We start from the raw sequence: 25,493 nt of genomic DNA, 5'->3' as shown, positions 1-25,493 counted from the left end.
GAACATATTTAGAAACATAATATGTACTCAGTTCAGAGGAATGTAACAATCAACTCAAAGAGGAGACCAAAGAATTATGCCAAAAGTCAGTAGACCTGTGATGTGAAAGAAAAAAAAAGTGAAAGTGACATGATATACAGCCAAGTATGGTGACCCATACTCAGCATTCATGCACTGCATTAACCCATCCAAAGTGCACACACAGCAGTGAACACACTCGCACCATGAACACACACCCGGAGCAGTGGGCAGCCATTTATGCTGCAGCGCCCAGGGGGCAGTTGGGGATTCAGTGCCTTGCTCAAGGGCACCTCAGTTGTGGTATTGCCAGCCCAAAAATCAAACCAACAACCTTAGGGTTAGGAGTCATACTCTCTAACCATTAGGACACGACTTCCACAAATGTAAGTCATAGGTTAGCATTTCTAATGGTTTAAGAGAAGCAGCCTGACTCAGCCTGATCTCTGGGGCTGACCATAACAGAAGTAAAAATATGTAAAAAAATGAACACATTCTGTACCTGTAGATATACATTTGAAGACAATGCAGAGGATTTACCAGTAATCTTCTGTAAAGTTTTGTGAAGCTCCCTCTAGTGTGCTTTGATCCTGTAGCAGTCCCAAAACATGCATCACTGTACCAATGTAAACCTCACATTTAAAATACAACTGGGAAACACTGAAGAATATTTTATTAATGTGAACTGGTGTTAGGTGTGTCCTGCGAATAATAGTACATCCTAGTTTTGTTTATGGTTCAAAACTTCTTTTTTATTAGCCTGACTTAAAAATAATATTTTAGTGGGGTAACAAAAAACTGTAGACTGCCGAAGTGCCAACTGAAAGGAAATGAAAGGAAATGTTGCAATAAACAACTTGACATATATATTTTTTAATTCTTATTTTTATTTTTAATAAGAAAAACAACAACTTTTGGTTGTCAAATTAAATTCAGTGTGGAGTGACCTATGCAGGTGGCCATGTTTTTATCTTTTTTTTCTGGTCCAGAAATTGGTGATTTTATGGTATTTGTAAAAAGAAAATAGAAAAAAAAATGTGTTTTTCTTTTAAAAGTTAATATTTAGCCTTTTTAAAAACGTTATTTGTGTGTTTTATTAAAATATAAATGTAGCTGTATAAAAAAAATGTAAAAACTTGATTTTTGAAATAATTTTATGTTTTTGTCATTGACTCCTATAGCTACACCTAAGAATAGGTCAATGCATGAAACCCTGAAGAAATGTTCTGTGAAACGAGCCATATCAATAGCTCTCAGTCTTTCTCGATGGTAGCCCACAGCAGTGGAGGATGGTCTCTCGATTGCCAAAACGCCCATAACGTTCAGCATCACATTTAGGAGTCTTTAGTTGGGTCAGCGGCACGTCGTCGTTCGACTGATATCACAGAACCCGTAGTTAGTGACGGACTGAACAAAAATCAGCGGATATATCGACGGGTGAACGCGCGGAATAATGAACGAATGAAGCAAGAACAATGGCTAACCTGACAGTCCCAAAACACAGCGGCTAACACAGACTGAGGCAGACAGTGAGGGAGGGACAGAGGGAGGAGAAGGGTAAGAGCTGAGGTAGAAAACAGCTGACTGATAAAGATGCAATAAAAACAAATAGTCACTTAAACGGTGAAGAGAGTCAACGATATAGCCATATAACACCGCGACGTCTAGAAGAAGGTCGCGCAAATGTAGGAAGAGTAAATAAATAAATAAGAGCGCGTGAGCGTCATCCGCAGTGTGTAGCATCTACATCCACTTGCACCACCTGAAGACAACGACCGACACTGACTGCTGGGAAATAAAGAAACGGGAAAAACACGAGAAATCAGCGGAGAGGAAGGGCGACGGGGAAAATCAGCGAGACTGTCAACGTCCTTGTGATACAGAAGTAATTGAACAGCGGTTTCTTGTAGTATTTGAGGCGAGGAGGTAGAAGGGGGTCTCAGTGCTGCAGCGGCCGCCGTGATGCTCTACACATGTAGGCACGTTTGAAGCAGTTCATCCCCGCCCTGTGTGGATCTGACCGAACCGAACCGACTGTACGGTAACGGATTTTAGTAGGGGGACGCCGGAGGGCTCTGAAAAGGACTTGAGGCGCAGAACTGGTGACTGGTAATATGACGAAAACCTTTAATTAGCCTAATAAGTGATGCATTTGTACCTGTGTGGAGGAGATAAATGATTTAATCGCTCGTTTGTTTCTCTAACATGGATTGATTTACCTATGATCTCTGTATAGAATGCTTACTACACCCGAGTTTTAATACGGTACCGATTTATGCCTCTAGCCTATAAATATTTAAATAAAGACCAAATTTAGGCCGATGACTTTCTGATGACGACAGTAGGCTACGGCAGCGGTGTCTTTATTGTAGAAATGTATGTTCACTTCAATATCTCTTGATGAAGAAATAGACAATTACATCCATCCTTGTGCTTATTTCCGAGTCTAATCTCGTTTTTTAATGTAACACGGGCGAGAGACGCGTCAAATTGAACCCCGAGATTTTACTCCACCATCCCTCTGTCTACATTTTTAACCAGGCTTGATGATTTCTCTTTTTAGTCGATCCCTGCTTTTTGATTTTACTTTTTAAATCCAAGAAGAAATAAACAATTGACTTAGGAGCCTGCTCTCGCCGTTGGCTTCCTTTCTCGAACTATCTTCTGCCGAGCACCACCTTTGAAGCGATGGAGACCCCTACGAAGCTACCTCCGTCGAGCCCATCATCGCCGACCACAGGCTTCTCTGTACCGAGCGCGGAGAAGGTAGACGGCTTCCCCCGCCGCTCGATGCGCCGTGCCCGGCAGCGACGGTCCCACAGCTCCTCACAGTTCCGCTATCAGAGCTCCCAGGTGGAGCTCACCCCGCTGCCTTTACTTAAAGGTAGGTTCCTTTAACTGGGACGTGAGGTGGTTTGTTTTTAATGGGATGTTAGTTTGGAGTAGGAGATTAAAAATGAATCCCCTGATAATGAAATAGCTTTGGTGATTGTGAACTCAATGTCTTCTTGAGCAGCCTTGAGAGATGTCATTGAACTTCCGTAAGGACTCCAAATGTACAGTAACTAAATCTTCTGAGGAACACAGCTAGACTCCCTAGCATAATTCCCTTTAATGATACCGTCATCCAAGGATATATAATCTGAAAGATCCAGTGTTTTGATTTAATTTTCATTGGATCATGGAAAGCCATTTTTGTAACATTCAATTCAACTCAACTCAAATAGCTTGTGTTGTGTAGCAGAAACCTAACTTAACTGAGTAACCCCTATAAGATTAGATGTATCAAAGTAAGTCCAGTGAACCCTTTGCTGTACCGTCTAGCATAGCAATGTCACTTTTCTTATAATATATAATGTAGGATAGGATGTTGGCAAGTGCAGGAAAGAAGAAGCGATTGCCCATTGCAGTGGGGTTTTCATAACTGTTCATTAAGTGAAGCAACATAAATCATAGTATCTGACTTTCTAGTCAACAACCTAGTCCAAGGTTTTCTGGAATCAGAAATTCATTATCCGGTTTAGTTAATGGCAACAGAATTATTAATGTAGTCCAAATGCACTGAGTAAACTTTTGTTTTACTAATGTTTTTTTTTATTGTCATGAAATTTAGTAGCAATTGTGTTGCATTGCCTCATTTTAAATAACTTAATTGAATTAGCAGCAGAAATCATTTTTTAAACTCAATGTTTTCCCCAGTGGCATCCGAAGGCTTGTCATAGTCGGTGCCAATTACTTTGTTAGTTTAGGAAGCTTTGTGGTTAAAAGCATCCTCAGTCAGGACATCATAATAGTTCCACTTCCATGAGCTCATTTTGGCCATCAACCAGAAGTCAAGAAGAAACTGTAAGCCACAGACTGGGAAGTGGCTGGGAAGTTACTGTGTTGAATGTGGGGGTAGTTTGAGATAATCCATTAATTTATTCAAGTATAGGAGTGATACAATTTGGTTAGAATCTTAGAAAGCTCAAGGAAAAACAGCTATTAATAGAGAATCTTTTAGTCCTAAATAAAACATATGAGATGCATAGCACCTAATTTTCAGAGTAGCTGATCTGTGATATTTTCACAAAGAATACACAGTTGCAGTGTTATCCCCACATTTGTGGCTCTCGGCTTCATAGATTTTCCAAGTTCATACACGATTTCATGATTCACACTTTAGTATGATTCACTTATTCTAATAGGGGAATCATCGGAGCGACATTTCCAGTGAAGTTGGATTTAGTGGTACCAGTTTTTCATGAGACACTCCAGCTGAGGGTGTGCTGGTGTGTCACAGCGGGTCCAGACTGAGCCCCTGTCCTGTTTAACCATCCAGCTGACCTGCTTTTAGTCATTCACATGTCACAGAGACACATCTCCAGTGTTAATCAACATCTCATTTCGTCTTATTAAGCACAATGTATTAAATTTCACCTCAATGACTGGCTATAGTTTGATTTAGCTCTGGTATTTCATAACCTAGAATTGTTTAAAAATGCACAGTTCTTTTGCATGTGATGTTATGTTTGATTAATAAAGCGTTAGTTTAATTTAAAATAATATCATCAAACCATAGACAAATACTAGCCATGTAAAAGTAGACCGTTAATGAAACTAAAGGAAGGTTTTGATCTCAATTTTTGGATCTTTTTCTTAATTCTATAAATGAACTCGAGCAAAATAACGATTTTCAATCCCTTATAATAATAGGTAATGATTATTATCCCTTATAACAATTTTTTTTGTCTCTTTTTTAATGATCACAACATCAAAATAACACCTATTAGAATGGCAATTAGTCGTACATTTTTAGTTTGCATCTTGTACCTGTTACATTTTTAAGCTCCATTTAATGGAACAGCATATTTAGATGTGATATATATATATAATGCCTTTTAAACACAAGATTAACTTAAAGATTAACTGTGCATGTGTGCAATAAAGAGAAAGTGAGGAAAAGATGCTTATCAGTCCAAAACATGACCACAATCTTTTATTGGTTACTGAAAAAAAAAAAAAAATACTGGTCTGAGCAACTGGTAGTGCTTATTCTCATTCGTAGACCTTCGAATTCTACTTTTCTTGTTTATTTATTTTATTTCTATTTATTTATTTTCCTCTTAAGCCTCAGGAGTGGCTTCACTACTAGTCCTCGTGCGTTTGTGAGCATGTGTCTCTGTAAATAGCTGCCACTGCTGGAGGGAGAGTGTCTTCACTTAGACAATGGGCAGCTCAGAGCTCTCAAAACTCCCAAATCCAGAAGTGAAACAGAAATGCATGTTTTGGGGCGAGGACAGCATCTCAAATCTATTAAGCAATCACCTCGGAGTATGATGTTCACTGTACTTGTGTACTGTAATCATCATACTCCAAGGCATCATTCTTACAGGATAACAAATATGTCTGTGTTTAAGAAAGTGATTTTTTTTTTCCCGGGGTGGATGCATATCTGCCTGCTTCTTCCTGCAGGGTTCAGCTGGTCAGGACTGGTGTTAGGTTACAGTACACAGAAGGCCTGCTCCCACTTTGGCCTCCTCCGATCAATAAAAAGGGCAAGAGAGGAAGAGGGAGAGAATAAAAGAGGGAGTGAGTGATAATAGAGACAGGGAAGAGAAAAAGAGCATTAGAGAAAGAGAGAGAGAGAGTGAAGTGGATAAGCACGTGAGGCTGTAAGTGGAAGAACACTGTACTGAGAGAGAGCTATTATTGAGAACAAGATTTGTTCAGCCAGATTGGTCCCTGTCCATAGAAAGTGAAGAAGAAGAAAAAAACTACACACACACATACACATATAAATATATATGTTTTTTATGTTTTAAAATGTAATTTATTGTAATGGCAAAGTTGAATTTTCAGCAGCTGTTACTTTAGTCTTCAGTGTTGCATGATCCTCCATCATTTATTCTAATATGCTGATTTCTTATTATTATCAGTCATCAATGATAACAGCTGTGCTACTTTATGTTTTTGTGGAAACAGTGATATATTTTTCTTTGATGAATAGTAAGTTCAAAAGAACAGCATTTTTTTGTATATTGTGAACGTTTTTACTGTCAGATTTGGTCATATTTGAATTACTTTAAAATATATTTATTTCTGAAATTTTTGAATTGTGGTAATTCATACTAATATATTATTACATTATTTCTATATTCATATTAATGATAATATTTGGTTATATTATTATATACTTCATAATAAACCATTTTCTTTCAATAAATATACGTGATTTAAAATTTTAAGTCCTGCTTTAACCTAGAGCTTAAGTAATAGCTTTAATTTAAAAGTTATTATAATATAGCATTGTATGTATTTATTAATTTTATAATATAGCTTCTCGCACCGGCATTGAAGTTCACTTTTTCCTGCAATTCCTCATTTGCCTACATCACTCCACATCATCAAAAAAACTCATTTGAAATGTTTGAATTGAAGGTTCCTGTTTTGTTGTGCAGTATTTTTGCTCTGCTCTGTTTATGGGTTTTGGTGGTTAAAAAATACAGGATTTCAACAGCCAACCAAACACAGTTATATCTCTTTAACCATAAAGAGTTTCCTCATTGAAATCACGCTGCCACACAGACCCACAGAGGGAATGAGATTGAGAGAAGGATGGAGAAGAGGGGAAATAGGAGATCATGAGGAGAGGAACAGGGTAGAGGGATGACATCATCTCTCCTGCTCTCTCTGCAATGTTTCCTTGCCCTAGCATGCATCTCTCTCTCTCTCTTCCTCTCTCTCTATGCTCCACTGTTGCTTATTGGCCACTCTATATTTAGCAGCTTTGCATGTACAACATTACAGCATGTTTATTATTGAGATGACGAGTGATATTTAACTTCAGAAGTAAAATTGTTGCTATTTCTTCACATAAGTAATTATAGTTTTTACATTCTTTCCATGATTTCAGTTCATTTCAATTTCATATTTCATTCACATGCTCATCTTTGCTCTTACCCTCATGCGCTGTGTGTTTCCAGTTTCTTGTGTCTCCGCCTTCTTTCCCTCTCACACTTTTCCCTGGACAATTTAGTTTTTTTTTCTGTTCTGACTGCTGTGGCTGTGTCATGCTCTTTTGAACCCCATCCTTCCCTCTGACAAACACACTCCCGCTACAAAACCACCTCTTTTCATCACATCCCTCTCTTTATTTGCACTTATCTGTTTATTATTTATTCTGTCTGTCTCTTTTGACCTAGCTTCCTGCATGCCGATCCACTTGGTTTGGGTTTAGCTGTTGAAGACTAATACACTTTTAATGCAGAGTTATTGTACAAAGTGCCATGCTGAGGCTAAAGAAAAATAGAGAGTGATTCATAAGTCGTAGTACAGGAATGGAAGGGTATGTATTTTGTGTTGAGTTTTTGGATGAATGGAGTGGATTTTCATGGTTATTGTGGCTCGAGGTGCTACGTCCACAGAGGAGTGAGACAGCACCCGCTAATCCTGTTAGCACCACACGCCTCCACTCATTCCTCATTAGTATCCCATCCATCCACTTCAAGAAATCTGCATTAATATACTTTATAGATCCAAGTGTCTGTCTAACTCCAGCAATCTTTAATGTAATTGTGCTGTGTGAGTGCATACACTTTTAAAAATAACAGTTCTTTATTGACATGGAGAACCTTTAAAATCCATGGAACCTTTCCGTTGCACAAAAGGTTCTTTGAAGTTCACTGAAAGATTCTTTGAGGAATCAGAAATGGTTGCATCGCTTTGAAAACCCTCTTTTGGAACCTAAGAGTGTAGCATTACAAAAAGTCCTGAAAAAAAATGACAATGACAATGTGTAAAAGGGTAGTTCATCGAGAAATTACAATTCTGTTATTATTTATTTATTATCTCCCAAACCTGTATGACTGTGGAGCATAAAATAAGGTATTTATAATTTTTCCTCCTTAAAATGTAAGTCACTGGTCAGCAAAACTGTTCGGCAAAAGAAACAAAAATCACACATTTCTTGTGATGACCTAAAATTATGATGGAATTAAATTTTTGGGGTGAACTTTAAATTCAATTTAAAGTTTCTATGGATGTTAAAGGTTCTTCATGTAACCATAGATGCCAATATAGAACCTTTATATGTGTACAATGCCAAGTTTATTAGCAAGCTAAACTAGGAGAAATGTTAAATAGTAAATGTGCAGTGTAATTGTGTATATTGTATAAGTATGTGTACTAGATTACATCTTTTCACCTTCCTGTCCCACAGATGCTCCAGTGGCAGAACTTCATGACTTGTTCTGTAAGAAGCTGCAGCAGTGTTGTGTGCTTTTTGACTTTCTGGACTGTGTGGCCGACCTGAAGGGGAAAGAGATCAAACGTGCTGCGCTGAACGAGCTTGTTGAGAGCGTGGCTACCAGTCGCGGAGTCCTCATCGAACCCCTGTACCCAGAGGCTATTAAGATGGTGAGATGAATCGTGAAAGAGAAAAAAAAGTGATGGAGTAGGATGGGATTTGATAAAAGAGCAGAGGACACATGGGGAAGATCTCAGGATCTCCAATGCTCCAAGTGCACTTAAAGACTCATTTACATTTCCTTGTGTCCAGCTACATTAGTTCTGTACAGTATGTAGCTGAAATACAATAACACCTTAATTGGGAAGCAACTGATTTTTGTTAACTGGTCCTTTTATGTTTCGATGTGAAAGACAAAGTGGAGAATTCACTAAGAATGAAATTGCGGCCTCTGATAATACAGTTTATTTGCATTTGCTGTTGCATTGTTTTTATCGCCTCGTTTACTAGAGGAATTCTGCAAATCAGGAAACAATGAATGACTGTTGCTCTGATCAGTAGAAATGTACATCGACATTCCATTCAACTGAAACTGAGCAAAGCAAATAGCAATGAGCTCCTGTGAAATCAATAATGAGACTAAGTCGCATAGAGATGCAATGCTGAAAAGAATTACAGTGGCTTAGTTTACATAGAAATGACTTTATAACTTCATTTCTTCTGTGAAACATGAAGGATATTTTGAAAAGTGTTTTTCACTATGTAGTATGAATGTCAATTGTAACCAAAATTGTTTGGTTTACAACAATATTTACAGAATTTTAATTTCTTGGGAAACTATCCCTTTAATTGAAATGTCCACAGCATTGCACTGGATTTCAATTGGTTTGTGAATAATTATATATATTTTTCATTTGAAATAGCTGTTAAGTTAATTTGTATATGAATGTGGTCATAGATTAGTATCATGTTTTATATTCTGATTTCATCAATTTGATTATTACCATCTTACCATTTCGGAGCAAGAAAGCTCATAAAGGTGAACAACTAAAAATGGCCCTTGAGGATCACTTTCCTTGAATTGAAGTCTTTCATTATCATTTGTTTTTCATCTTTTGTTGTCTTATTTCAGCACTTTAGTAAAACACAACCTTTCAACCGCTCTTCTTCCTGTAGATCTCAGTGAACATTTTTCGAACTCTCCCACCGAGTGAAAACCCTGAGTTTGATCCGGAGGAGGATGAACCAGCTCTGGAAGCCTCCTGGCCTCACTTACAGGTACACATACATTCTCCGGTTCCTATATACACAAACACAAACTGACACCATTTTTATAGCTTGTATCCCAGCTCTGATTCCATTTCCTCTCTGTTTCTCTCCTATCCTATCCTTTTTTTTTTTTTTTTAAATCTAGTTGGTGTATGAATTCTTTTTACGCTTTCTTGAGAGTCCAGATTTCCAGCCTTCTCTTGCCAAGCGCTACGTGGATCAGAAGTTTGTTCTACAGGTACAGAGTTTGTGTAGATGTAGAGATATAGGTATAGAGGCCATGTGTGACTTTTAACAATTATCATTTGTAGATATAATAAGGCTGCAATGTAATTAAAAAAGTACTATATGTGTTGTTCTGCATTTTTCTTTGCACTTAGATATAATAAAATAAATACATAATGAATTCACATGAATGAATATGGACAGGTAAAGTGGACTCAAGGCAATTAAGTGATCCTATCCCATTTTCAAATCCAGTCTTTAGAGACAAACAATGCTAATTTGTAGTTTTGGCACACCCTTTTAAACATTTTCAGTGTGATTTTTATGTTTCTTTTTTCTTTTTTCTTTTAGTTTTGATATCTTCAAGCAGCAATATGAGATTTTAAATGTGTATTGTATCATAGTCAGTATTTCTCAGATACCCAACAGGCAGTCTAACCTCCATGTTGGACTGTTAGTATTTCTGATTCTACTCACACTTAATTATAAATATTCATGAGTAGTGCTTTAAATAAAGTGCAAAAGGGCTGACTATGTGTGTGTGTGTGTAGCTGCTGGAGTTATTTGACAGCGAGGACCCCAGAGAGAGAGAATATCTGAAGACTATCCTGCACCGTGTCTATGGCAAACTTCTGGGCTTGAGGGCCTACATCCGTAAACAGATCAACAACATCTTCCTCAGGTCAGTCATACAGACAAAATGCATGAGCAGCATTGACATTACACAGCCAGTGATTGCTTTTTGTTAGAATTTATGTCTGCCATTATATCTATTTTTAAAATCTGCAGGTTCATCTATGAAACTGAGCGTTTTAATGGAGTTGCTGAACTTCTGGAAATTTTGGGAAGGTAGATACACTCTCAAACTGCCAAATAGAAAGCACTATAAGTGTGTGATCTGATCAGATGATGTTTATAAAGCAACCCAATGTAAATGAGAGTAGATACATAAGGTAGATGCCTGTGGTTTATTCATTGTTTCCAGAGTTAGGAGGTAGATATAGCATCTTATGATATTTGTACTATAATCTTAAATGAGTAAATTATAGTGTTACATAACTTAATGTAGCAGCAGATTACTGGAGAGATGCTTTATGGTGTGTGTGAGCTGGTGATTCAGACACTTAGCAGAGACCTCTGACATCAGCGCTCGCTGCATGTACCTGCAGTCATGTTTCCCATCCTCAGCGTGTCCAGACATATAATTTACAGCCATGATCTCACTCAGACCAGTGCTGCTTTGCATATTGGGTTCAATGCACACAAAATGGTGTCTGTTTCTCGATGTGTTTAATAGCATAAACAAAGCAAACCTTTGACAGAGAGAAACAGGGGAAGAGAGAGACAACCAGGGGGAGGCATGAGTCAGAGTGTTGGGGATGGAGGACTAAATTCAGGTTGATGTCGGTAGTATTTATAGTGCCTACCACCCACACATCTCTCTGATCACTACTGAAGAGAGAGAGAGAGAGAGAGAGAGAGCTGTGGAATTAGAGTGAGAGACAATGGTTCCCATGCAGAAAAAATATGCATTTTATGTTCTTTACTATACTTTAAAATGATATGGTCAAAAACATAATCAGAAAAGGATATTGATCATATATATTACATAAAAATCTACAGATTTCGTTTTGCCATTTAAAAATATATATGAATAAGATTAAAGAAATATTATAATATAGAAATATATTATAGTAGAGATAATTGTATAAATGTATAAAGTGTCATGGTTTATAAAATACAGAAAAATGTTTAAATTGTTTTATCATTGTCAACTTAAAAAAACGCCACAGATTTACATAAAATATATTTTCAATTTAGATAATATTCAATTGAACCATTCTGTTTACAGTGCATTTGATAAAAAATGGATATTTTGCTACAGTCAGATAAGCAAAGTAAACAAACAGGAAGTGAAAGAATGCAATAGAAAGAGGGAATAAATAGGTAAAATGAGAGAGAAAGACAAAGAGCCAAGAGGGTGGATGGCAGAATAAGAAAAGAAACCGCATGGATGGAATGGAATTAAATAACAACTTAGCAATGGGAGGAACAGCCTGAGTAGAAGAACAAAGATAAAACTAAGGAAATGAGAGGAAGAGAGGATGGGACAGTCGAAAAGAGAGGACTGATGAGGGGGGTTTAGCGGGGGATTAGCTGATGAACAATAATGTGGCGAATGAGTGTAGAGAGCATCATCAGAACGACTGATACTAATCCTGTTTATTCTCCCTTTTCTCTTTTCCACCTACTCCTCTCCTCTCCTCTCCTCTCCTCTCCTCTCCTCTCCTCTCCTCTCCTCTCCTCTCCTTTTTCCAGTATCATAAATGGCTTTGCTCTGCCTCTCAAATCAGAGCACAAGCAGTTCCTGGTGAGGGTCCTGATCCCCCTGCACACTGCCAAGTCTCTCTCCATTTTTCATGCACAGGTTAGAGTCAGACTCCCAGACACTCACACTCAGATTCACATACAGATCTGATGCTGTTAATTAATGGACTGTAATGGGCTATAATACCACAAGGGGCGCTAAATACTAACGCTTAATCCAGTGGCCCAGTGGTTTACACTTACAAAGAGTGTTCACACAACTATCCAGTTATGACGTTCTTAAACTCTGCTGAACGTTATTTTGTTCTTTGCTAAGAACAAAGAACAAAGAAAAAAACTTTGCATGATTTGTGGAAAAATCTCCTGAATTGTTATTATTATTTTTGCTGATTCCACTTGGTTTGATAATTCTGTGCAATAACACTAATACATTTTTAGTGATAAGAAACAATTTTGGTCATTTAAAGTCGGAACTAACCTGCCTTTGTGTGTATAAATGTGTGTGTTTGGCTGACTGTTTACACATATACACTTTTCAAAAGATTGGGGTCAGTAAAAATGTAATATATATTTGTTTGAAAAGTAATACTTTTTATTCATAAAGGACACATTGATCACTTTTGAAATTTGTATTTAAAAAAAAAAATTATAAATGCTGTTATATTTAACTTTCTGTTATATTTAAGAATAATGGTTTCCACCATAGATTGTAAAAAAACATGGACGTAGTGTTCGTGACATCACCCATTGGTTTCTGAAGAGCATTTTTGAAGCCTAAAATTGGGTGGAGACGCCTGTCGCCATCTTGGCACATGTCACTGCATATCACTCCTGGATAATCGAAAATGGGCAAAGAGGTGGCATATGGGTGGAGCTGGTTGCTGAAACCACACCCACCTAGCTCGTTGGTGACAACAGCTGCAATCCACCTGTCACTCAAGTGGCCACGCCCTTACTTATGCAGAACTTTAAGGCTTAATATAATTCAAACGGATGAGTTATAAAACAAATTCACTCCCCTCACAGTTGTCATGAAGGGCAAAATTAGCAATATAGACCAAATCCACTTTTTGTACCAGGCGGTAAACATGTTTTTTTTCTGCTGTAAAGTTGGGCATTTTAACATGGATCGTCTATGGAATTGATTCCCTTTTGCAGCCGGTCTCTAGCCACTATGAATCATAGTTTAAGTCACTTCCGTGTTGGTTTCAAGAGAGAGACCGGAAGATTGACGCTTGGTTTCCACAAACATATTAAGCAGCACAATAATAATTGTAAATACAATACAACATATCACTGTATTAACTGTATTTTTGATCAAATAAGTGCAGCCTTGAGCAATAAGATCTTACCAACCCCAAACCTTTGAGCTGTATTGTATGCATTCTTTCAGTAGATTTATATATATATATATATATATATTGTCACGGGAGGAGCACAAGACAGACACAGTGGGCGTGGCGTCAGGCCTCGGAGAGGCTTTTATTAACAGAAATCATAAAACAAAGGGAATAAAAGTGGCCAAAAGGGGGAAAGTGTCCAAAATAACAGGGAATCTGGTGTCCTCGTTGTGCTGCGGGATTTGTGTGGGTCGGGCAGTGTTCACCGAGGAAGGGTCCAGGCAAGGGGCGGAGTCCGGCGGCCGCACGCGCTCCCCTCCTAGGTCCGGGGCGCGAGGGGCGGCGGCTTCTCCTAGCGGCCGCGTCTCTCTCATTGGCCGCGGCGCTGGTAGGGGATGGACGGCCCGGCATCCTGGCCCGTCGGCCGTGTAAACGGGTGCGGTTCTCCTCCGGATCGCGGGTCCGGCAGCTCACGTCTTGGTGGCGCGGGAGTCCCTCAACGCACCCTTCCTGGACCCACGAGGACACCAGCGTGCATGCACGGGGAAGAGACCGGTCTCCTGAGGAGAGGCGCGTTGGGCTTTTAAACAGCGGCGGTAATGAGGCTCCACTTCCTTCAGGTGTGCCCCATCACACGCCGCCAGCCCTGACTCGTCCAGCGCCCCTCCTCTCACACACCCACTCCAGTCGGGAGCCTGGTGAAGGGCGGCGATTTAGGACGGGGTGCCGGTGATAATCAGGGAGGAGGCAGCTGACTCGTCACATTCCCCCTCCCAAGCGACATCCCCGTCATCAGGGCGCCGCCCACACGGGAGTGCTACCATCCTCAACCAGGCTCCAAACGGTCGGAGTGGGCGGGGCTTCCTCTCCGGGCGGTCCTCCCTCTCGCAGCGCACCAGAACAGGGACAGAGAAACCGGGTTTTAGTGACAGCCTCAACCAACCACAGGGTAAAATGACAATGGAAAAGTCACTTACCCCTTGTGTGGCTGGGAGGCTGTCCCCAGTTTTCCTCCGTCCCAGTCTGGGTTCTCACGAACGTTTGCAAGCGAGAGGGAGTGACGTCACCAGACGTTTCCCAACTGCGCTGTCTAGGCTCCGCCTGCCCGCATTCTCCACCAGTGTCACGGGAGGAGCACAAGACAGACACAGTGGGCGTGGCGTCAGGCCTCGGAGAGGCTTTTATTAACAGAAATCATAAAACAAAGGGAATAAAAGTGGCCAAAAGGGGGAAAGTGTCCAAAATAACAGGGAATCTGGTGTCCTCGTTGTGCTGCGGCATTTGTGTGGGTCGGGCAGTGTTCACCGAGGAAGGGTCCAGGCAAGGGGCGGAGTCCGGCGGCCGCACGCGCTCCCCTCCTAGGTCCGGGGCGCGAGGGGCGGCGGCTTCTCCTAGCGGCCGCGTCTCTCTCATTGGCCGCGGCGCTGGTAGGGGATGGACGGCCCGGCATCCTGGCCCGTCGGCCGTGTAAACGGGTGCGGTTCTCCTCCGGATCGCGGGTCCGGCAGCTCACGTCTTGGTGGCGCGGGAGTCCCTCAACGCACCCTTCCTGGACCCACGAGGACACCAGCGTGCATGCACGGGGAAGAGACCGGTCTCCTGAGGAGAGGCGCGTTGGGCTTTTAAACAGCGGCGGTAATGAGGCTCCACTTCCTTCAGGTGTGCCCCATCACACGCCGCCAGCCCTGACTCGTCCAGCGCCCCTCCTCTCACACACCCACTCCAGTCGGGAGCCTGGTGAAGGGCGGCGATTTAGGACGGGGTGCCGGTGATAATCAGGGAGGAGGCAGCTGACTCGTCACAATATATATATATATATATATATATATAGATTTATATATATATATATATATATATATATATATATATATATATATATATATATATATATTAACAGCATGTTTTTTCTGAAAAGTGCTTTTGTAGTATTAGTACTGCCTGTTTGTGTATGTCTATAAGTGTGTGTGTGTGTGTGTGTGTGTGTGTTCTGTAAGTGCTTGTCCTACATTCTAACACTTCCCCTTTCCCTTGTCAATATCACCCCATCCATAATTCAGTGGCCCCACTCCGGGCTGTTTATACTTCCTACTTGCCACAAGGGTCTATAGAGCTCTCCCAGGGAATGTCTTCTGGTGGCCAGACTTATTTTATGTAGCTTCCACAGAAACAGAAGCGCAGTGCAGCCAAATCCTTAATCACACTTCCCTCAAGGTTTCTTCAGAACATCACACGTTTCTGGAGAGCTCTCAGTGAGATGAAAGGCTAAACCCTGAACTCTATTTTTATAAATTGTTTTGTCACCAGCATTAAAAGTGCATTTCGGGGACTCTTTTGACCTCCATGTAACCTGTGGCTGTTGTGATTTGGCTACTATTTTATTTGTTTGCTCAGAAACTAATGGTGAGCGGTTAAGTCTGGGGGATTTATACTGAATGATTAGAGCTTAGTTCCCATTGAGTCTCAAACTACTGCATGACACCAGGGCATATATTTTCACTCAGGTGTCTCTTGGGTATGGAATATTTTTATCTTGTGCTAAAAGATACCAAAGCCTTGTAAAGTGTTGAGATTTAATCTTAGTTTTACTTAAAAAAAAATAAGAAGGTACTTTCAGAACTGTGAGATATATAAAGTCAAAATTGTGAAATACAGTCACAAATGTGAGCTATAAACAGTTGTGAGATATAGATATGATTTCACAATTATGAAGACATAAAGCTACAATTGTTAGATAAAGGTGCAATTATGATTGAGAAGGTTGCAGATTTAAAACATAAAGTCATAATTGTGAGATATGAAGTGGCATCCGTGAGATGTAAGGAGGAATAATGCAAAATAAATGAACATGTATTCTTTTTTTTCTTAATTTCTTTTTTTCTGAAGCCACAATACAATAGGCTTCCATTACCTTCTACAAAAATTCAGACACATGCACATAAACATAACCTCACAAGATAAACATCTGAATTTTTTTGTAAAAAAAAAATGCACTGCATAGACTGAGAACTAAGAGGATAATTATGATGTTCTCATTTGGAAAGAATAAGAGAGAAAGAAAAAGGAGTTAATAGTGCTATTACCCCCTGGGGAAAGATGGGTTTTATGTGACATCAGCCCTTCTAAAGTAGACACACCATCACCACACTAACCGTTCACCCAGGCAACGGTGCAGAAGGGCTTCTGTGGTAACAAAAAGCACACACTCACTCGTGGCCATATCAAATGTGCAGACACACACACACACACACACACACACACACAAACACACACACGTGTAACCTCCCTTTGGAAAAACCTCCTTTTCTCACCCTTTTGCTTGTAATCTCTGAGGCTCAGGTGCTTTATGTGTCTCTCCTGTTCAGGTAATATATAATATTAATCTGGAAATAAATGCAGCATGTGTGTGCAGACTAGGATGTCATCATTTAGTTATGTAGCGTCTCAGTGGTTCTTCTTGAAACATTGCTTTCTTAAAACTGCGAGTCTATCATTTATAATGCTTGAGTAGGTTCATTAACATATTGTATTAAAGATCAGATTTTGAGTTACTTTAAACACAATACATTCATTCATTCAGTTTATATATCTGACATTAAGTGTGTCTGGCCTAGGGTAAGAGTTTTGATCCCTAGAACAAATATGACGATCCTTAGCTTATACTGCAGGTTTACTATTGTATTATCTGCGCAGCACACGTGCCACACAGACATTGCATTGACTGCTGCAGAAACTCTGGTGATGATAAAGCCATGTGGTGGCATTTGAGATCTTAATAGAAGAATGGTTTATTTGTGAAGTTAGCTCAGTTATTCAGATCAAACCATGAACGTCAGATAAGGGCTGTAATGTTTTTTTCACAGTGAAAGAGTGTGATTTCACTATAATCAATGAACAGAAACATGCACACACACACACACACACACAACTCTTCCTCTCATACCCTTTAATCAGAAGCACTTGCAGCTAAAACAATAAGCCTTTGAAGTGACATCTATAGTTTGTAAAAATCCTGTAAGTGACTTTATTAAAATCTTATTTTATGCTCTGTTCATGTAGCTGGCTTACTGTGTGGTGCAATTCATGGAGAAGGATGCCACAGTTACAGAGCATGTAAGCCTAATATAATTATGTCATGCAACTTCATATACATACATACCAGAATTGCTACTAATACCAATATATCTGTGCTGTCACAACAAAAAAGTAGTCTTATTCATTTGTCTGTTTTCTCTCCTTCATTAGATCATCCGGGGGCTGCTGAGATACTGGCCCAAGACATGCACTCAGAAAGAGGTGAGAAAAAGCATTGCATGCATAAAGTTTTACCTCTCAGACAAGGGTTCCCAGACTTTTAGACAAAAAAGGTTCACTTGAAGTACCCCCTGGGATTTTAAGAAAATATTTCATTAATTTATGACACATTTGCATGTTCACAGTTCTCCGATGCTGAAAAAAAATATAATTATTATTATTAGTTTTAACTCTAGTAAATGAATTTGTACTGTTAAATATATATGTATATATATATATATATATATATATATATATATATATATATATATATATACATATATATATATATATATTCTTTGCTAATTATAATAATCATTTTGAAACACGCAGTGCATCAGACCAGTTATGCAGCCTTTGAACTGATAATAACACTAAGCTATATTACAATTATTGCAGCTCCATTTATTTATTATAAGTTTACATTCTGTATCATTATAGAACACCTATTTGGGAAGCCCTTTCTCAGATAATGACTGTTTTCTTCCAAGTTGCACATTAAAAAAACAAACAAACATAAATGTGTGAATAGAAACCAGGCTAGTGATAATTGCTAGTTACAGAAATTTTAAGCAAATGCTGAAGGTCAATTTTTTAAAATCCACTCACGTATATATATGATTGAAAATGGACTTCACTCCAAGTGTGTCATGTGGTCTCAGGTGATGTTCCTGGGGGAGATCGAGGAGATTCTGGACGTGATTGAACCATCTCAGTTTATCCGTGTGCAGGAGCCTCTGTTCAAACAGATTGCTGCATGTATCTCCAGCCCTCATTTCCAGGTCAGCTCCCTCTTTCACACTCGAGCATTCCTCCCACACTGTGTCGTTCACCAGTGCTGCTCGTCAGACGTCTTCCTGTAGTACTTGTGAACACATGGAGGTGATGTATGCACCTGTTTGTGTACAGGCATGGGCGTCGCTAGGCCATTTTTAGGAGGGCTCTAGCCCCCCCTAAAAATTTAGCGATTAGCTCCATAAACTGTACATGAATTTGTGATCGCCTCAGTCCCCTTTTAATTTCATATGAAAACGCTGGCAGACTTCGGCTCCTCCCCGACTTTCCGCGCGTTCTTCAATCCGCAGAGCGAGAAACGGAGGACGAGGTGTGTGTTTATCGATAGATTGTTATAATATCTGCATCTGTGCAGTTCTTTACCATAATTACAGTTTACAAAATGTCATGGGGGAGCAATCGCTTTCCCATCTACTGTGAAGTTTTTGCTGTGTTCACCCCTCATCACTCCACAGTTTCCTCCGAAAATGTTACGTTAGCCCTTAACACCTATGAACTCATACTTTATAAAATATTGCTATTTTCATTTGAAAAGTTAGCTTTACATATAAAACATATTAGAGTGCATGTGGCATTAACGACCATACAGTCATGCGCAGAAAAATGATTAAATACAGTATTTGAGTATAGAAAGAGGTTTATATACTTGAGCTAATGAAAGAGGTTTGTACTAGAAAAGCAAACAGTAAAACTGTGTGTGTGATTAGGAAGATTTGTATTTGGCTTGTTCATTACCCCCCTAAAATAAAACTCCTATAATCGCCCCTGTGTACAGGTCCCTCATTCTGTCTCTTTATTCTGTCTCAGGTTGCAGAGCGGGCTCTGTATTTCTGGAATAATGAGTACATTCTGAGTCTAATAGAGGAGAACTGCCAGGTCATCCTGCCTCTGGTCTTTGGCACGCTGTACAGAGTTTCCAAAGAGCACTGGAACCAGTCAGTGTCATTCTAACATGTGTCTAGAAACTCTTCAGTAACGTTAATGCTATTGACAGCAATTAAGACTGTTTTTGCATAGGCCTGTTAGACATTTATTTTTTCTCTTTTTAGGACGATCATCTCTCTTATTTACAATGTGCTGAAGACGTTCATGGAGATGAACAGCAAGCTTTTTGATGATCTCACTGCCTCCTACAAAGTGGAGAAACAGAAGTGAGTACATGACAGTGCTGAAGTCAACATGAACAGTATTGCAACTCATTTTGCTTGTAAAAATGTAGGACAAAACTTCATAGGTTGCATCCTACAGCGTGGTAATTATACACCAGAATGAAGCCGGGTTGTTGGATTAAAGGAGCTAAAATATAATTTAAACAAATAATAATTGATATATATAATATATTGAAATAATATAATATAGAGAACTAAGTAATTTTGATGTATGTCAAGCATGTCAAACTCAAAAATTATGAAACTATTCGTGGAAATCGCCAACCATACCCACTACCCGGACTACTGCCTCTGCACTTTCTACAAAACCAGCCTGAACGACAAGTGCAGAGCGCAGCGGTCTGGAGATGCTCCTCGGGGGAATTTTTGCAGCCTTTGTGGAGTGGGTGCTGGTGTCGTGTGGATCGCCTGTGAGTGTGGACATTGCGGATGACACCAGCCCTACCCCGGACCCAGAGCCCAGCCCACCATCTCCCTGCTGCGTGGAGCTGAAGTCTGAGCCCACCGCTGTTGGAGAGCCAGAGCCCATTGTGACCGACGAGCCAATGCCATGGACGGTGACAGAGCTGAGGATCACTGTGGAGCCGGAGGCCACAACTGAGGTCAAGGTGAGCAACGCTCTATGGAGAGTAATAAGGATCTATTTAATCTGGAAATATATGCAGACATACCCCCTCTTCTCCTGCCTTCATATGAACTCTCTGTCAGCCCTGAACGATCTGTCTGCCTGGAACTAGATGTCCGTCTGGATTTCCCACCCACTCTCCCTCTCCTGCCTTCTCCTGCCATCTCTGGTTTTCCATTGCCATCGCTGTCACCTGTTAGCCCCTTTGCTCAACCTCAGCCCAACATCTGTGCACTGGATTCACCGCGGGTCTGCCACTCTCCATCAGCGACGTGGCTAGAGGATCCCTTGTGTCCGCCTCCAGCCTCTGAGTCCCGGACTACACATCGTCCCTTTGACCCAGCAGCTCCACCATGGCTCCTAGCTCCCTCCTCTCCACCGTGGCCAGTCAGTCCACCAGCTCCCCTGGGTTCCCTCATTCCTCCAGATCCGCCTTGGTCTGTTGTTAACCATTTACTACCTCAGGACTCCACTCCTCTGGCTTCACCTCGTCCCTCCATACCTCTGGATCTGTCAGGTTCCTCCTGCCCTCCAGCTCCACCTCAGTCCTCGGTTGCTCTGGCTCCACTGTCGCCTTCCAGATCCCCGCCTCCACCTTGTTCGCCCCTGCCATCTGCTCCACCTTGGCCATCCAAACCCTCGGTGTTGCTCGGCTCATCGGCTCTCTGCTCCGCCTCGAGCTTCTCCCCCACCTGCTCCGCTGCCGTCGGTCGCCTCCCTGGAGTCGTTCCTCCCCCTCTGTTGTTCCACGGTACGAGGTCGCACCTTTCAGGAGGGGGGAGTAATTACACACTCTTGGACACATTATGTTGTGTTTTCCCTCCATGTGTTCTGTGCCCCATGTTTATTGTGTCATTATGTTCAGGTGTGTCATGTGATACCCTCATTAACGTTCTGTTCAGTGTTTAGTTGTCTGGTCTCGTGGATGTGTACTTGTGTTTCTGCCTCCTCCTTATGGATTAACCCATGTGGATTATTAAAGACTTTGCATCATCATTTTCCTCATCACGTGCTTCTCTCCCGCACCACACCGTGGCACATAAATAAATATACATATATAATATACATATTTCATACTCACGCATACACACAGACACACATGTTTTTGTGTGTGTGCGTGTGTGTGTGAAATATTTATATAGATGTTAATACATCTATAATATATAATACATATAGAATAAAAATGAATGCATAATATTATATGCGTAGTATTTAAATATACCATAAATAACTAAAACAATTAATTTAAGTAAAATATGTTATTATATAACTTAAACCTGATAAGTTGACACACTAAAATGACTAGAACTAAAACTGAAATAAAAATAAATTTAGAATAAAACAGAAAAACGTTGACAACAAAATGACAAAAAATGCACAAATAAAATTACTTTAAAAAAATGTAATATAAAATGTCAAATAAATTATAAAAATGAAATAATATATAAACATTTAAGCTACAAATATGAAAATTACTATAATGTTCTATAAGTTACACTAAAGTCACTGATGTCTGTTTATGGTTAGAAAAACAATACAAAGCCACTGAAAACTAATTCCTGGGTGAAAATATTGTAAATTCTAAATAAATAAATAAATAAAATTATAATAATTTTATAAGTTATAAAAAAATACATTTTTTTATTCTATATTTATTTAACATTTTTATTTTATATCTTTATTTTTGTAATTATACAGACCAATTAGGCTGGACGTATTTAAAAGTTAAATGTGAACAAAGCACTTATTTTGAACTTATTATGATGCTCTGTTTTACACTCCTCCCCTTACCCCTTTCCTCCCTACAGAGAGCTGAAGAAGGAGAAGGAGCGAGCTGAGCTGTGGAGGAGTTTGGAGGATCAGCACGAGAGACGGCTGCAGAGTTTGGCTGAGGCTAGCAGAAACCAGAAGAACCTCCAGGAGAGAGAGAACACAACCAAGAGCCAGTCAGAGACCAGCGCTGCCAACACCACCTAGAAACCACACACACACACACACACACACACACACACACACAAAATATCACAGCACTGTAAAACACAGTAATTACCTGACTTGGGAACCAATCAATGCCTCAATCTCCGTCTGAAAACACACGCACACCATGCAGACACTAACGTCACAAGCACATGAACGACAGCCTGTCCATATGTAGATATCTGAAAAACACTGAAGCACACATCACACACAGCGAGTGAGATATAAAAGAGAAAAAAATGTGTAACACTCACCTGCGTCATACTATTTCATATGCCTCATACACGCTTTTCACATACCTGCTTCTCTGCATCTTTTCTTTCTATTCCTACACGAACCGGGATCATCAACCTTACCATGCGAAACATACCTGCATGGGGTGACAAACATGCACACACTCGCAATCAAACACATCCTTCATTACTGTCGTTCCAGAACTGGCTCTGTTTCTCTCGGGCCCGATCCGAGCCCCCCGTCAGTCCACCCAACAGACTCTGCATACTGTCAAACACTGAAGAGGAATGAATTATGATGATCCTGAAGATGAAATTTCTTTAAAAGTACAGATTCTAATGTTCCTACTTCTACAGCTTATTCTCGAAGTACTACTTCTATGCTAATATATCTGATGTTTTTATATATATATATATGAAAATATGATATCTATGTCTGATTATAGTGTTGGTGGGGGTATTCTAGTGTAGCACCTCATAAACATGACTGAAGTATGCTGCTAGGTAAAACTAAACTTGCTCTGAAAAGACAACACTTTAGTCTGTTCTTATGTGTTTTTTATTCTCTCATTCAGAATATTTTAATTTCGCAATATTCTCAACTGTTTTGAAAAATGTGTGTTCCGCAATTTTTATTTTATTTTATTATTATTTATTTATTTTAAATCAAATTGCTTGCAAACATTCTCTTTGTATTTCAGTACAGAGGACAGACTCTTCTTTTTGTCTTGATTTTGGTGTTTTTTGTTGCTCATATTTATTGATGTAGAGGATTTCTGATGGCAAGGAACTGCGTGTGTAGGCATATTGAGAAAGCTTAAGAAGAATCTGATGCACAAGTGTGTGAGTGTGTGTGGATGTTGTAGAGAAGTTTATTACAGTTTAGAAGACGACAGGGATTAGATCAGAATGTACCATTCACTTCGAGTGTGTCAACGCTCAAATGAACTGCCATTGTTGATTATTGCTTTACAGTAGTCTGTCTTATTGAGAAAAAGGTGAGAAAAGCATACACTCTTGTTCTTGTTAAAAAGAAAGCACCCGGATGGACTTCCTTTTGTTTGAGAAAACTGGTATTTGCAGAAACACCACATTTCATGGGAAAAAAATGGAAAAGAAAAATGAAATAGAATAGAAACGGCAATAAATATGGACTGATATTGTATGCATACGTAGCATCACTTAAACTAGAGTTGCACTGTCCTTTTGATCAAAGTCTTGTGTTTAAAGATAGCATTGTATTTTGGGGAGACAAGCGGCTTTGGGATCTGAATGTATAAAAGTGGGATGTAAACATGAAAACTTGTGTTGAATAACTCAGCATCATGAACACATTTGTCATCATTATTCTCACTCAAAACCTTTGAAACATCTTGGGTTTTTAGCTCACTTAGTAGCCTACCGTATTTATACGTTTTATTTTACTTCTGAAAGTTGTTGTTGATTCAAAGCTGTCCATTTAGTTTTAGTCAGGCTGAAAACGTTCACAATCACATCATTGACATGAAGCTGAAGTCATTCGGTTCATTCCTAAAACATGAGCAGATGTTTAAAACGTGATTGGCTAAGTTTGCATAGTATTTTGTAATTTTCCGGTTAAGATAAATGGTAATTATAATTACAGTGATGTCAGATTGTCCTATTAAAAAAGAAACGGCTTTAAAACAACAAGGCATTCGGTGATACGACATGGTTTGCTAATTTTCTTCCTAAAAGCTTCTGGAATCTGCTTGTGGAGTCATACAGGTGAGTTAATCTCCTCCAGTTTCTTGTTTTATTGCTGTTTCGTGCTTACAATTCAGTTAATTCAGATTATATATTTAACAGTCTTGTCAACAGAAGTGTAGGCTAGATCTTGATTTCAAGTTTTAAAAAATTCATGGCTGGTGTAAACAGTCACATGACCAAAGCTGTTGCAGTTTGCCCCTCTGTTGTCCTTCAGAAAGAACGACCTTATTTTATACATACAGGGTCATATTTAAAATGTCTAGAATGAATAAGGCTGTTCTGTCTGACACTATAAAACTGTACATTTACAAATATTGTTACATTAAATGAAACAAACAAATATTTTAAGCATTCTTGGATTTTTCCCCTCTCCTCCATAACTGCCTAGGCTGATACTAAAAAAGAAAAATGTATCGTTAGCACATATAAGTCTATGCGTAAACCAGACGCTGGCGACGCCTGCTGGTCACACGTATGTAAATGCAGCCAGAAGCCAATTCCAAGAACACTGGTACGCAATATTTGGAATATGTTTTAATATATATATATATATATATATATATATATATATATATATATATATATATATATATATATATATATATATATATATATATATATATATATATATATATATAAGAAAACATATTCTAAACATATTCTATTAACACATATGTGTGTGTGTGTGTGTGTGTGTATGTGTGTGTGTTAACGGAGTAGGTTAGGGAAAATGGTAGCCAAAAAAAGGCAATTAATCTTACATAATCATGTCCATCAAAGATTCTCCATTAATTAATAAATTAAGAAAAAAAAAAATATATATTTTTAGCAATGCTTTAACTGCAAACTCAAAGGCTTATTTTTTATGATACTTCATTAAATTCATTATTGTTACTCATGATTTCTTTCAGAATGTACTCTGACCACTTCTTATTGACCGCTGTGAATTTTCTGCTCCTGTTTCCTGGATTTTACTTCACCATGACTGTGACGACCTTGCAGAGTTTTTGTGGCTTTACGGTACGTGATTTCGCTTTTGTGGCAAAGAGGCCAGGATGCAGGAGTCTGCAAATAAACACTGAGGCATGCTGGGGCCTGGGAGGTGACCAAAACCTGCTATTTTCAACTTATTTATAGAACTGTTTTTTAAAAAAGAGAACAAGTGGTGCATACGTTTGTGTATTGATTTCTTCGTGACGTGTTCTTGCATGTTTTATATCACAGAAGCCAGTTCTGGAGCCGTTATATATCCAGAGACACCACCATGTC

At 39.3% G+C, this 25,493-nt stretch overlaps 1 protein-coding gene across 1 annotated transcript; it reads left to right on the top strand.

Moving 5' to 3' along the window:
* The first annotated feature begins 1,286 nt into the window (after positions 1-1,286).
* On the top strand, positions 1,287-24,543 carry LOC113052090 (serine/threonine-protein phosphatase 2A 56 kDa regulatory subunit beta isoform-like). Its single transcript, XM_026216402.1, has 13 exons — positions 1,287-2,902; positions 8,219-8,415; positions 9,422-9,523; positions 9,660-9,752; positions 10,291-10,421; positions 10,529-10,588; positions 12,059-12,167; positions 17,464-17,517; positions 17,650-17,700; positions 18,360-18,479; positions 19,300-19,427; positions 19,542-19,643; positions 22,095-24,543. The coding sequence occupies exons 1-13, from the start codon at positions 2,707-2,709 to the stop codon at positions 22,261-22,263; spliced, it is 1,512 nt and encodes a 503-aa protein (XP_026072187.1). The 5' UTR covers positions 1,287-2,706; the 3' UTR covers positions 22,264-24,543.
* The last annotated feature ends 950 nt before the right edge of the window (positions 24,544-25,493 follow it).

Source organism: Carassius auratus, chromosome 32, assembly GCF_003368295.1.
Source record: "Carassius auratus strain Wakin chromosome 32, ASM336829v1, whole genome shotgun sequence".
In the NCBI taxonomy this organism is placed as follows: Eukaryota; Metazoa; Chordata; class Actinopteri; order Cypriniformes; family Cyprinidae; genus Carassius; species Carassius auratus.
Note: the sequence above shows the minus strand (reverse complement) of the source record. Positions and strands in the feature narration are given on the sequence as shown.

Excerpts from the sequence above, each read along its gene's own strand:
- LOC113052090 (XM_026216402.1), top strand. The coding sequence starts at position 2,707 with ATGGAGACCCCTACGAAGCTACCTCCGTCGAGCCCATCATCGCCGACC. Across the intron at positions 17,701-18,359 it reads AGACATGCACTCAGAAAGAG|GTGATGTTCCTGGGGGAGAT; the intron begins GTGAGAAAAAGC and ends ATGTGGTCTCAG. Across the intron at positions 19,644-22,094 it reads TACAAAGTGGAGAAACAGAA|AGAGCTGAAGAAGGAGAAGG; the intron begins GTGAGTACATGA and ends TCCTCCCTACAG.